The sequence below is a fragment of the Apteryx rowi genome, unplaced genomic scaffold (assembly GCF_003343035.1).
Source record: "Apteryx rowi isolate R43461 unplaced genomic scaffold, aptRow1 scaffold_9, whole genome shotgun sequence".
In the NCBI taxonomy this organism is placed as follows: domain Eukaryota; kingdom Metazoa; phylum Chordata; class Aves; order Apterygiformes; family Apterygidae; genus Apteryx; species Apteryx rowi.
In genome coordinates, this window is record NW_020451204.1 from 5,899,705 (window position 1) to 5,912,621 (window position 12,917).

The following is a 12,917-nucleotide window of genomic DNA, read 5'->3' on the forward strand; positions in this document are numbered from 1 at the left end:
AAATCTCAAGTTTTCTCCCATTAAAATTGTTGCACTTTCTGCTTAGCTGTGGGCAAAGGCTTTTTCTCTTTGATTTCTCACTTTGATCTTTTCTGTCTTTTCTCACATTTAAGTTGAAAGTAACCTTGTGTTGTTACTTACGCAGGTAGAATCTTGGGCAAGATTCCTACTTCATTTCTTAGGTAGGAAAATCTTGCTAATTATGCTTGCTAATCCAACTTATATCAGAGGCAAGTCTTTGATACTAGCATGTGCTTATTATGACTCAGATACGAACCTTTAAGCTGTGGTGGTTGTATGCAGAATTAGTATATTGGCACACAGTCAGACTGCTTCTGCAGGTTTGTTTGGCAAAATCACCGAGAGGTGATTAGATTAAAATAAGGGACTAGTTCTGTGGAAATGTTGCAGGGAGAGGGAGAACTGTAAGGCTGTGCTATCTCAGGGCGCATTAAGTAAGCTCGTACCTTAAACAGCATTGGTTAATTGGGTCCTGCACCATTTCGGTTTGCACCAGCGGATATTTTGTCGTCGTCATCATCAGAGTCTCTATTTTCTTAGATCAAACAATACCTGGATCAGACAAACCAGTTTTCTGTCCAGCTAGTTTAGTTAGGGCTGGGGGAATGAAGCAACATCTTCAGGTCTAAATCATAAAAGAAAGTGCCTGAAACTGCAATTTCAAACAGTGTATTCAGAATACACAGATTGTGTCCTTGTGCAGCTTTTGCTGCTCCCATTGCAGAAAATTACATGTAGTTGTTTAAATAAGCTGCTTGTGCATGTGGACTATATTGATATCTGAATTCAAGTTGGTGTTAAGTAGATAAGCTATCATCTTCCTTGTTTTGAATAGGTGTTACAACACCAACTACACTCACTTAAGTGTCTTTTATATCCTGAACTGTAAGTGTAGTGATGGAGTAGTGAGAAATGAGACATTTTGAAAATTAAACAGCATTTTAATTATGAATATTCTGTTAAGACTTGATAGACTGAGCAGTCAGAAGAAATATTTTAAGTCAGTTATGTAATTCCAGATAAAAATATCAGTATTATTCCTACAAATACTTATTTTGACTCCGCAAGTAATGTAAAGGATCTCTGTTACACCAAGAGTTATACTTCTAAGCCATCTGAGCTGGGCAGTTTTCAACCACACTTCTCACTGTGCAGCATTAGAACTTCATAAAAGGAACTTGGAGCGGTTTTTCTGTTGCACGTTTCAGGGCCAATGCATAAGTATAAACTCTGGCATCCACTGCAATATGCTCTTCTGCTACTAGTTCTGCCAAAAAAAAAAAAAAAGTATGAAACACTGTTAAAACTTTCCATAAATCTAATTAAATCCATTACTAAAATGAAGATACATAGCACTCTAGAAAGCAATTCTTTATGCTAAAACCTAATGCTATAACCGATTCTGTTGCCTGGCCAAATCTCTCTCAGGTTTTTGTTTAAGATTTAGTATTCTAGGGTGAGAGGATGTCATTGAATGCCGTTGATAGCTACGAGAAGAAAAGCGAAGGGTTTCTTAAAGCTTACGTTAGTGCATTTAATGTGTCAGAGAGCTCTTACCATCAATTCTTTGCAGTAGGTCGTTCTTTGGAAGTGAGATAACTTCCACAAATTCTAGGAGAGAAGAAAACAATTTTTTTTTTCTTCATACACCTTTAATGTAAGGGAAGTCTACCTCAGTCTCATTCCTTGCAACTTAGAGGAGGAAACACTGGAATCATGCTTATCATCATCCAAAATCTGTGAGCCTTCAGACATCGTAATTAGGCTGATTACATGGGGTCAGGGGGAGGGAAGATGACCAGCAGTCGCTTAAAAAGCAGGTTTGGCAGAAAGAAAAGGGGAAAGAGTCAGGAAAAGCACAATGCAGCTAATATGCATGGAGGATGAGAGCCTTTCTGAAAGGAGACTGTCTCCCTTCTAAAACTGGATAGCATCATACTGTTAAAATGGAATTTTGTTTTGTTTAACTGGTATGATAATGGATTTTAGATATATTTGACTGAAGGCCAAAACAGCACAGCATCCAAAGACAACAGATTTGTTCCTGATGTTCTTGATGAATTTGTTTTCCTACATCTCCCCAGTGAGTCCACGACCTGAATTAGTTGTCTCTGGAACTTGGTCTACAGCCGTTGTGGATTTAAGTAGTTTACATGTACTGAGATTCTGGTACTATAGGTGCTATACTTGGAGATACTTGATGTGATAATGCCCAACAGGAATTTTCATGTCTAGGCCAAAGCCAATGTAACGGTGTTTGGTTAGGATCATGTCAGCACTGTACAGAACATTAACCAAGCCCAAATTAAAAACAGAGTTTAAACTGACACATTTTCTGAGTAAAACCTGCTATAGGAAGATCATGCTTGACCTTACTGTCACTGGGAGCACAGTTACATGAGTAACATACCTCCATCATCTGTAAATAAAAAAAATAAGTGAGTCAAGGCTTTTGAAGTACACTAGAGTTTACAACTAAAACCATAAAAGCATTTTGATACTTGACTGTGAGTGAAACCATAGTTACTTCCAGGGTCAAGCCACAGCTAAGAGGAAGATCTAAGTTCATAGGTGCTTATGGCCCTCACTGATGTTTGGCACCTACACTTCTGATTCTGAATATGCCAACACCTGACAGTTAGCATCTAGGCCCCAGTGAGTTTAGGAAAGAAACATGGTTCTGCTTATCTAAGACGGCAGGTATCATCTGGGGCATTAATTCTAGTCTCTAAATCAGTAAGGATGGAAGAGAAGGATGCGGTGGTAGAGTTAGTTCCATTTAATCAATCGATCAGTTAGTTTCTTCTCAGAATTTTCAAATAAATGGTACAAGGCTCACCAAGTTTTTGCTTAGGTCTTATATTCTTAGCATCATCTCCGTTAATGGTGACAGTCACAATGTGTGTTGTGCTGTTAGACAAACCTGGGTCCAAGCAGAGAGCTACAAACAAGCAAATGTACAGGTTAATTTTTCAAAAGCAGGAAATCAGACACCTTGACATTTTAACAAAAACTTCCACCCAGATACATCTGACAGAACATATGTGACATAAGTTCATGCTGGAGGAGTTTGTTTGCACATGTTCTTAAAACTGATGCTTCTATAACTCTCATCTCCTCTTTTACAGGTTCCTTTTAAGACTGGTGTTGTCAGCACTTAAGCATACTTTTCCTTCCATTTCCTACAGTGCTCTTCCTTTCTTCCCCCTACTTCAAAAATTAAATGCTAGCCTGTAAATTAAGCTGTAAATTAAAATCCCCCTATAGTATTGCTGCCTGAGGAAGTCTAAAGTCTAACTCTGCCATCACCTGTCTCCATCTCTCAGCTCGCAGCACACAGTTGTATCCTGTAACCAAGAGCCAAGTTTAACTGGTAACAGTGACATTTACTTGAAGTCATGTCTAAGTTGTCTTACTTTTCTTCCTTCTCACAAGTTTTATTTAAGACCCTAGTTTTGCCTTCATTTTGTGTTACAGAGGAAGCACTAGATTAATAGCAATCATGTTCCAATTTACTCCAATTTTGTTCTCCTTTCTTCTTTCCTGTTAGACAACCCGAGTCCTGTTATCTTCTCACAGCTGAAATGAGGGCTGTCTCCTACTCTGAGACTGCAGCATGCAGCTGTTGCTTTCTCCCTGAGTGAGTTCACGGAAGTTGTTCAAATTGAGTCCAGCGACTTGGACCTTTACACTAAAATGCCAAATCACAGCTTGATATATTCCGTTTGTGTAAAGGATCTTAACTAATAGCAAACTTTTCCCCTATAGACTTTACACTGTTACTTTAACCCTGTGTGTGCAACAAGGGTTCAGCAACTGACAAAGTCTCACTGATACAGCCATGGCATACTACTCTGTTAATCTGTGTGGTCAGATTTTTCCCTTAAATTTAGTATCCATCAGACACAGAATTAGCTTTGACTGGGAAAGCAAAAGAAAAAAAAATGCAAAGACCTGGAGTACATTCAACAACTTCCCCTATGTACCCGGTTTCTTCCTCCAACTCTCGCAACGCAGCACTTTCCGCAGTCTCATTTTCCTCCATGAGGCCTTGTGAGATAAATATTATAGGAAAACATGTTAAAAGTCAGCACTTATCCATGCTATCCATCCTGAAATCTAACCCAGCTTTACAAATGAGATAAAACATCCTCATTGCCCTATTTTTACAGAGGGGGAAACTCAGACGTTAGGAAGGATTCCATTTCCTGAATTCATCATTGCTGCTGCCCATATCTTCAATTGATTACCTACAGGATCATGCTGCCTTCCTAGAAGATGACATTAATATCCTCACGAGCGAAAGAAGCCAAATTCCTTGGCTCTTGCAGAGAGGAGTGAAGGGAAATGCAAGTATTCTCCCAGACTACTGTGCAAAACCTCTCCAATCTGCTAAAATGAACTGTGTTTATTTTGTATTCTTCATTAGCAAATATTCCTATTTCTGAACAAGACACTAAGCTGCAGAGACCACCGCTGATTTCTGATTGGAGCTACTTCATCAAGATTGATATTCCAAGCACACTTAAACAAACTGAACCATCAGCTTTATCTGTCTAATGTTAATGTCTCAGTTACTCACCTGCAGGAAATTCCAAGCAATAGCCGCTAATTGGAGGCCTGAACTGTTTCACTAGGACAATGCAGTCATAGTGGAGAGTTCTCTGCAGCACAGCTATCACTGCTACACCTACCAGCAAAGAGAAAAGACACAACCATGTAGTATTTAAGTATATCAGAAAGTGAGGGTTTATTGCTAGCTCTGGAAAGGAACCTGAGGACTGCAAAACTGAATGTTAAAATGACAAGCATTTAGATGCCTAATCCTGAACTAGGAATTTAAGCTGTTTATATGATGCACGGTGAGATATAAAAGCCTAAAATGGGACCTTCAAAAAAACTCGGCAAACCAGAGGCACATGTACCAAGCAAGAATGAGCCTTAGCCCACCTGTAGCTAGGGAAGGGCTCTCCGGCCTGCAAAGGCTGTTTGGCAGTCGCTGCATGGAACCCTCTCCCACGCTCCCTTCGTGGCTAAACCTTGTCTGCCCAAAGAGAATCATACCCCTAGTCCCTAACAGCAGCCCCAGTCCATCAGTCTGTGAGCTGCTCTGCTGCAGGGCACCCACCATGTCTCTGAAATTGTTCCATTGCTCTGAAGTTAATACAACGATCTTGGGAAAACATGCCAGTAAGGTTCTGATTCTTCAGCTTTTAAGGCTGCTTTTCGCTAAAGCACGCTTGCTTGGTTTTAAAGCACATCATGCAAGCCCTGCTGAGATATATGTTCTGCATTCTCCTTCATTTTAAATAGGTAAGCTCCAAGTCTGCAGCACATTATGGCTGTTCTACACAACTCATGAACATCAGAAGAACTTTCACAAGAAAAAAATGCGAACAACAACAACAAAAATCACCAGCGCCTTACCATCAGCTGAAATGCCCTTTTTCTTGCTAACACGCTTTACAGTTTCCCAAGTTCTGTTAAGCAAGGAGAAAAGGCAAAATTGATACATTAAAAGCAACAATTATATTTTGTTTGTAAAAGTCTGCTTCTACCCTTCTACCCTTGTTACATTCATTTAAAAGTAAAATACTACACCATACAGTGAGGTCCCATAAGAGAGCAGCTGCCCTTAGGCAACCCCTGTCCTATATCAGCACTTCAAAATGTCTGTAATGTAATTTTGTTTTACCTACTTAAGGGAGGGAGAGAGAGAACAGGTAACTACTGATTGTTTAAGATCACTAAAAATAAGGGAAAGACCAAAACGATCATCACAGAGCCAGCAAGTCTTACAAAAGTGATCCTGGAAAAGTGCAAAATAAAGCAAGTTATATATTGCACATGTCAGATTTTGTCAGACAGTTTTATTTTGAAAGGTAACAAAACCACATGCATTCTATTTTATAATAAAGCATATAAAAGAATTGGACAGGCCTAATAACACACAAGAGGACAGTAACTTGTCAGTAGTATGCAAGGTCCTGCACTGTCAACAGGGAAAAAGGAGCCCTTAATGAAGAACCAGAGAATTCAAAGAAAAGATTTTGTGATCATCATAGTCTATTTGCGTAGCTGGAGCTTATTTCAACAACATCCTTGGACTGGAAGTGTAAGGGAAACCAAGGGCCAATGTGCCCAGAAGGATTAAGGTGCCAAATTCGACCCCACATGCTAACACATCTGCTAGAGTAAGACTTTTTCTCTGAACAGCATGAACTATAAAGGAATTGCACAACAGATGAATCTTGTGTTGAGTAATGGGTTTGTAGTGCTCATATTCTCTAGCCTGTGGCTGTTTCATAAAATTAGGCACATTACAGGAATCTGAAATGTCAGAGAGGCAATTACCTGGTTTTACCAAAGGCATCAACGTAAGTTGTTTCTTCAAGCTTCAACCATTTTTTTTCAACAATTATCTAAAAAAAAGAACTGTTTGTTAAATAAACTACAAGATTAATCCCAAAGAGATGGGGGGAGAGTGAGGAGGAGAAACAACACAACTTTTTTTTATTCTTTTGAAGACATAAAATCTCAGCATCAGAATATCTGCAGAAACCTGTAATAACACTCCTGTAGTCATTAGGAAAGAGCATTTACTCCAAGTTCTTGAATAGGAATGGAAAATAATCCCAATAACTTTAACATGACTTTTATAACCAAGTTATGCATTCGGTAGGGTTTTATGTACAGAAGTCCTAGCCCTCGTCTTTTCAGAATGAGTTTGCAAAGGTCAAGTTTCAGCTGAAAAAGGAAAGGGGGCACTGGTTGTGCAGGCTTCAGCTATGCTGGTGATTATGAGCATCCACTTATCAGACAGCACAGCCTAATAGCTAAGCATGTAATACTGAAAACTAAATTATTTTGAAACTTTCTTTGCAATGATCTCAGACTGCGGCCTTGAGTCAATGCTGTCATCTGTAACTGGGAGCAGTGACACACGCTCGTCTTTCTGAGAGCTGAGCCCTGCCCTTCGGAGAGCTACTGACCGAGTGCTTGGCATTAACATTGTTAGAAAAATGTCTTTTCTGAGTCAAATGAGTTTATTTGCCCTGCAGGGTTTCCCCAGCTTTTGTGCAAATCCTTACAAAGGGCGGAAACTAGATATTAGCCTGCAGCTTATTTCATTTAGTGTAACTTGTATTTTAAGCTATATGAGTAAAGCAGACTTTGCTACGGATGCAGGCAAACATGAGGCTTGCCTCTGGAATCATGTATCAAGTTGACAATAGGTCTGGCCAGAGAAATCATAATTAATTAATATGATGACAAAATGGCTTGCTATTGCCTAATGACAAACACACGCTGCTAACAGCAACGGAGGATGCAAAAGCAAGGAAAAGAGGATCTGAAAAAATCAGGAATTGTAGCGAAGAATGAAGGTCCAGAGGCTGAGGTATATGCCATGTGCTTGGCATATTACAATTCCCTAGTGCAAGCCAAGGAGCAAATGGGACCAGTGTAGCCACACAGGTCGTGAACTTACATTGAGAGATTCACCAACTAAAAAAAAAAAAAAGATGGAAAAAAAAGAATGAAAAATATTTTTCTTTCATGGAAAGATATTTTATAATATTTCCACATAACAGGAATTGAAAAGGAGAGCAATGTGCTCTCAGAATGGCTTTCTAATGGATTTGTGGTCACAAAAACAGCTGGAAAGGAGAAGATGAATTTTACTATGTTTGTTATAGGTAAGTAAATCTGTTTGGAAGGATTCAAGTGTATTTGAAATAGCTTTGCATTCACTCCTAAGTCATAACGAAACTAGAATACATGAAGACCCAAAAGAGAAAGATGAAAATTATGTTCCATCTGTTGTCCAAGGAGAGGAACCTATTTACCTCAGTTAAGCAAACAAACAACACAGCCAAATGCAGCCTTTTGAATTAATGATTTTTGTTAAACATTGCAGCAAACACAAAGGACTAGATTATCGATCGTGGCCCGATATTGTTGCAGCATCCAACAGAACTAGCAGATCATTACCCCTGTTGCCAACAGACTGTTTGCTAAGCACAGAGGGGAAATGGCAGAAATCAGAACCACGTCACTCTGTCCTCTGGAATCCTAGAGGGAAAAGAAATCTCCAAGTCGGTAAGAAATCAGATCTACCCAAACTCAAAAAAAAAAAAAAAAAAGAGAGGAAATGGGGGTTTTATGTGTATAAAACAAAAGGTCAAACAAAGTGTCTTGTTTTCATCAGATATTCCTAAGTACAGCTTTTGGCCTCTACTGTCATGATGAGAATGGGGCACGTCATGGGGCAATAATTAATGTACTACAGACCATGTAGCATAAATATTTATAACAGAAGTGTTCCAGAATCCCCTAAGCCAGGTGAAACCCTTGCTACAGGTGAGAGAACTGAAAGCTGCCAGGTTTCCCTAGAAGAAAAAGCAAACTTTGTTGTTACTCACCTCATTGGGTGCACAATCAAATCCCCTGGAAGAAGGCACAGAAGCCTAACTTCTGCTTTGCAAAATCTCCTAATTAGGGCCTAAGGACACTTTCCAGAGTGTGTTCCACTAGCCATACCCAATTTTAGAATAACTTGTTTTTATAGCTTTACCTACTACTATAGTGGGCAAAAAAAAAAAAAAAAAAAAAACCTACTTTTGCTCACAGTATCCTGACTGTGGGTTCCCAGAAGCAGGTAGAAGTAAATAAGATCAGCAACAGCTTTCACAAAAAAAGGTACTCCAGCATCGGGCCATGTGGTTACTGAAGCAGTACAGACACACTTCCAAAGTGGGATGGTAAATACTCTCCTCAACCACAAAATGATTGAAAAAGCTACATTGCTTAAAAGATATGAGATCGAATTACAACCTTTTAATGACACTGAAAAGTGCAATATCTTAAAGCAGAGAAACTAAGAGGCATTATGAGAAAAAAAGAGGATGAAATTAAAATGTAACCTGCAAAAACATGTCTGTCCAAGGTCTTACAAGAAAATAATATGAGAAGTTTACAAAATGAAACCCTTTATGTTTGAGAAATATTCATATTAAAAGTCATGCAGGAGAAGAAGTCATAAACAGAACCCAACACTGTGAATCTCTTCTTCCCTGAAAAAGTTCTGGTAACTTGAAATCTAAAGAAATTATAAGACTTATCATCCAAGGAAGGCAGGCTGAATAAAAGAAATAAGATTGGTGTTAGAACAGTGTAAAACTGTTGCCAAATCTGCATTTAACACCAGTGTGTAACTGAACTTTTAACTGTTTAGCAGTTTCAATTAGGGTGAAATAAGCACCTAACATACCTCAGAATACCTTCCCTAGGACCTAATGTTTTCTGATCCAGTGAAGATAATATATAAGCGCAATGTTTTTGAAAAACCTTTACTACCTGCTTAGTGATGTCTTTAGAACAGCAATTTTCTAGTTTCAAACCCTTTCAGAAAGCATCAAAAAAGGTCCAATCACAAATATTAAGGCAACTGTTTGCAATTCCTCTTAAAAGAATGGAAATTGTAGGCTCAGTTTCAAGACCCACCCAGTTCCGTAGTCTGATTATTTTACAGAGAGAATTACCAATCCTTCACCTGCCCGTCACCGTTTTTAACTGTATGATCATCAGGAAGAAGTGTTCTGTCCAAATACATTTACAAACATACAGCATCTACAACATTTTCTTACTCTGCATTCACAAACATTATGGACAGTCTTAAATAATTGTTATTTAACAATAAAATGTGTCAAAACCAAGCATGTTATACCTCTTCTTTGAGGATGGATTCTCTAGCAGTTTTTGGAGCTTCCATGGATGTCTCAGCTGCCATTTTCAGGGATGTCAGGCTTTCCCCCTCCTGTACAAAGTCCAGACTGCTATGAAACAAAGTCAATATTTGCTTTCAAAGTAAAGTTAAAAGGTTAATTTTGCATTCTAAATTAACAAATCAGGTTAGAAAGAAACTTAGGGACAGGTGACGGCAAGTGCAATTCACATTCAGAGGCAAATAATTCTAAGCGGAAGTTTGGGGCAAATCCCTGACTTAGGTAATTGGTAATACTCCTATCAGCTACGGAGTAGCTACGCTAGCTGAAGATACCCTCCTTAACTGTTCAAAGGGCAGGTGTGGTCAGATGCACACCGGGACAAAGTTGTTCCCTTTTAGTCAAAATGTTTCATTCTGATCTCAGTGAAGCCCTCTGTCAACTGAGCATTACTGGCACAGGACTAAGCATAGCACGGGGGAAGGGAAAAAAACCTGAGCCGGAAGGACTTCCTGAGTAAAAGCTGTCCCCTGTTGAGAAGGGACCAGAATCTCTGTCACCGTGCGCACATCACAAACACGGATGTGAGTGACCCCATCCTTCCCCCAAGAGATAAGGTCAAAAAAGGCACCTGTATGTTGCAAGTCGAGGTGGCACGCGGGCTTAGCGTGATCAAAGCATGTCAGTCTCTCGCGCTAGAAGTGATGTGGCTAACACTGTGCAAACAACAGCTGGACGCATGCCCCAAGCGAGGCTCCAGTCCGGGGCTCAATGCCTCGGCGTGAGTCCTAAGGATCCCTGTGAAGATAAGATTGTCCACTCACTCTCTTACCTCGTCCTAGCCGAAACATGCATTGGGCAGAAGAACAATGTGATGCCTTGGGCGTTCACCACCAATCCATGAAACGTCACCCGTGAGCTCAGCAACAAGTCCCCTGTCTCACTGCAGAGCTACCGGGCACGTTCAGCACAGAGGTTGTTACTCGAGGGAAGTCATCTTTCAGTTGTAATACTGAAGTGCTGAAAATCAGCGAGAATTATAAGGAGAAAGACAGTGTAAAGAAGCAAACCAGTTTAAACACCAAGAGAGACGAGATGATCTTAGAGATTTTTGTCATTCTTAGAGTTGATTTAAGGTTATAAACATTTCATAGAGTCAACAGAAATCTTCTCATTGACTTCAGCTAGAGTTTAATAAAGCTCTGTGGGTCTCCGGCAATGCACAGTATCGGAATAGCAAGTGATTTTAGCACTTTTGTCTTTTGACCTCATCTTTATCCTTCTCTCATAACATCCACCGCATATTTTTGAAACATTAAGAGCATGCAGCTATATCAGTTTTCTTACATATAAGATTTACATTTAACTCCACAAAATAGTTTAAAGGAATAAAAAGGACAAAATACTTTTGGTTAAAATAGTAACAGCAGGAATAAAACTAACATATAAATCCAGTTCTTCAGGATGTAACAGGGCAGGCTCTTTCTTAAACCAAAAGACAGCCTTGTTGGATGAAGCACTTCATAGTGATCGAACTTCAAGTTGTCCTTATGTAACATCAAATCTGAAAAAGAACCCTGACTTATTAAATCCAATCCTGTTATTTCAGAATTACGTTATGTAATCCTTTCCTAAAGCAATGAAGCTCCACCTTAAAACTAAGTAGGTTTACTACCTACCTACCTTACTACTAGTCTCTGGAAGATACAAGCAAGTGATGTTTTGGAACAGCTTTTCCTATTTCTAGCCTGTGTTAGTTCACTATTACCTTTTGCCCATTTGTTCTTGAGCTAGCAATGTCTCAAATTCTCTTCACTTGGGATTTAAGAGATTTAAGAGCTTTATTAATGCTTTGTAGAACAGTATTAATACTTTCTTATATCAATTACAAATACTTCCTAGGACTTCATCTCATGACAGAAGTTCTTTTCAACGCAGCTTGTTCTCATCTGTGGGAGACAGAGTCCAGAACAGTTTGCCATGAAAATAAAAAAAAAAAAGTGAAGACAGCTTCAGTGTTTTGAATTACCACCCAAACTTAAAACAGGTGAAAATGAGAGGAAGATCCCTCTATTTCAGCTTCTGTACTTTTGATCTTCTCCACTAGTGGGTGCAATAACTCTACGAGTGACATTTTAAAAAGTTCTCCAAAAAAAGTTATTTTCCCATATTCAGTTGACTGTATAAAAGCGAGAATTTGTGTTATTAGAAAGCTGAAGTATCATTTGGGTAACTGAAGACTGCAATTCCGGTACTCACATTGGTCATACTGTCAGTTTGGATTTCATAAACAAAGTTAGCTGCAACTGAACATTAAATCAAAAGCTGCAATGAAAAAAATCTACGTTAGGTTTCAGAATAGACACTGTGCTGCAGTCCTCAGACGGGCAGCTTCTTTTATCCCATAAAACTAGCACTGCATCATCTGAGTGAAAATCATAAAAAGCTAGCAGGGCAGCCTGGGAACTCGATTACTTGATCCACGGCTGGATGAACTCTATGAAGGTAACTTTTTAATAGCTATCAGTGCAATTCTGACAATATGCCAAAATATCCATGTTTATCAACCTTCTTAGCATGAATCAATAGCACTTTTTAATGGAAACTCAGCCACGGTGTCCTAAGACAAGCTCAAGACAGAACAAAATAAAAAAGCGTTAATATCTGAGGGTCTCTTTCAAAGAACGCGCAAAAGGGACCCTGTCAACTCCCTTATGCACAATTTAACCCACAGCATTTTAACGTATGTGCACTCAAGATAAACGTAACTGAAAACCTCCAAGTCACTTTAATCCGCTAACGTGTTACCATCAGTCCACGCACTTACATTTCACCTTGCATTTCATGAACCTAGCAACAAAACCAATTAATTAGCAGAAGCTAGTGGGAGAGAGGGAGAGGGGGAAAAGTGTGTGTGTGGGGGGGGGGGGGGGGGATCGTTTTTGTCCTTATGTTTAGCAGCACGCGTGGCCCACTCGGCGCTGCGTATATGGGAAACACGAATATATGAAAACATGGGAAAAGACCCGGTTCTTGCCCTATAGACGAAGAGACTCCCCCCCCCCCGAGGATGCGGGCGTTAACGGCAGCCTCCCGGCGCTTCGCGGGGGCAGCCAGCCCGGGCCCTGCCGCGGCGACCGGCGGCTCCGGCGGGAGGGGAAGGGGCGCGGG

The 12,917-nt window shown here is 39.8% G+C and overlaps 1 protein-coding gene across 9 annotated transcripts; it reads right to left on the minus strand.

The window, feature by feature from the left end:
- Positions 1 to 941: 941 nt before the first annotated feature.
- On the minus strand, positions 942 to 12,673 carry NUDT5 (nudix hydrolase 5). Of its 9 annotated transcripts, XM_026091140.1 has the most exons (12): positions 12,006 to 12,673; positions 11,190 to 11,310; positions 10,378 to 10,544; positions 9,749 to 9,857; positions 6,376 to 6,443; positions 5,449 to 5,501; positions 4,604 to 4,711; positions 3,976 to 4,071; positions 2,861 to 2,962; positions 2,432 to 2,440; positions 1,579 to 1,632; positions 942 to 1,288 (listed from the first exon to the last, which is right to left on the minus strand). In XM_026091140.1, the coding sequence occupies exons 4-12, from the start codon at positions 9,809 to 9,811 to the stop codon at positions 1,179 to 1,181; spliced, it is 663 nt and encodes a 220-aa protein (XP_025946925.1). In that variant the 5' UTR covers positions 9,812 to 9,857; positions 10,378 to 10,544; positions 11,190 to 11,310; positions 12,006 to 12,673; the 3' UTR covers positions 942 to 1,178. The 9 variants fall into 9 exon arrangements, with proteins under 9 accessions (XP_025946925.1, XP_025946928.1, XP_025946927.1 ...); XM_026091143.1 differs by lacking the exon at positions 11,190 to 11,310; XM_026091142.1 differs by having other exon boundaries at positions 9,749 to 9,838; positions 11,190 to 12,673.
- Between the last annotated feature and the right edge of the window lie 244 nt (positions 12,674 to 12,917).

What these genes read in the sequence shown, in the direction of transcription:
- NUDT5 (XM_026091143.1), bottom strand. Translation starts at nt 9,811, where the DNA reads ATGGCAGCTGAGACATCCATGGAAGCTCCAAAAACTGCTAGAGAATCC. An exon ending in AAAGGGCATTTCAGCTGATG is followed by an intron (nt 4,712 to 5,448) that starts GTAAGGCGCTGG and finishes CTTTGCTGGTAG; the next exon opens with GTGTAGCAGTGATAGCTGTG. An exon ending in AGTTGTTGAATGTACTCCAG is followed by an intron (nt 2,963 to 3,975) that starts GTCTTTGCATTT and finishes GCTTGTTTGTAG; the next exon opens with CTCTCTGCTTGGACCCAGGT.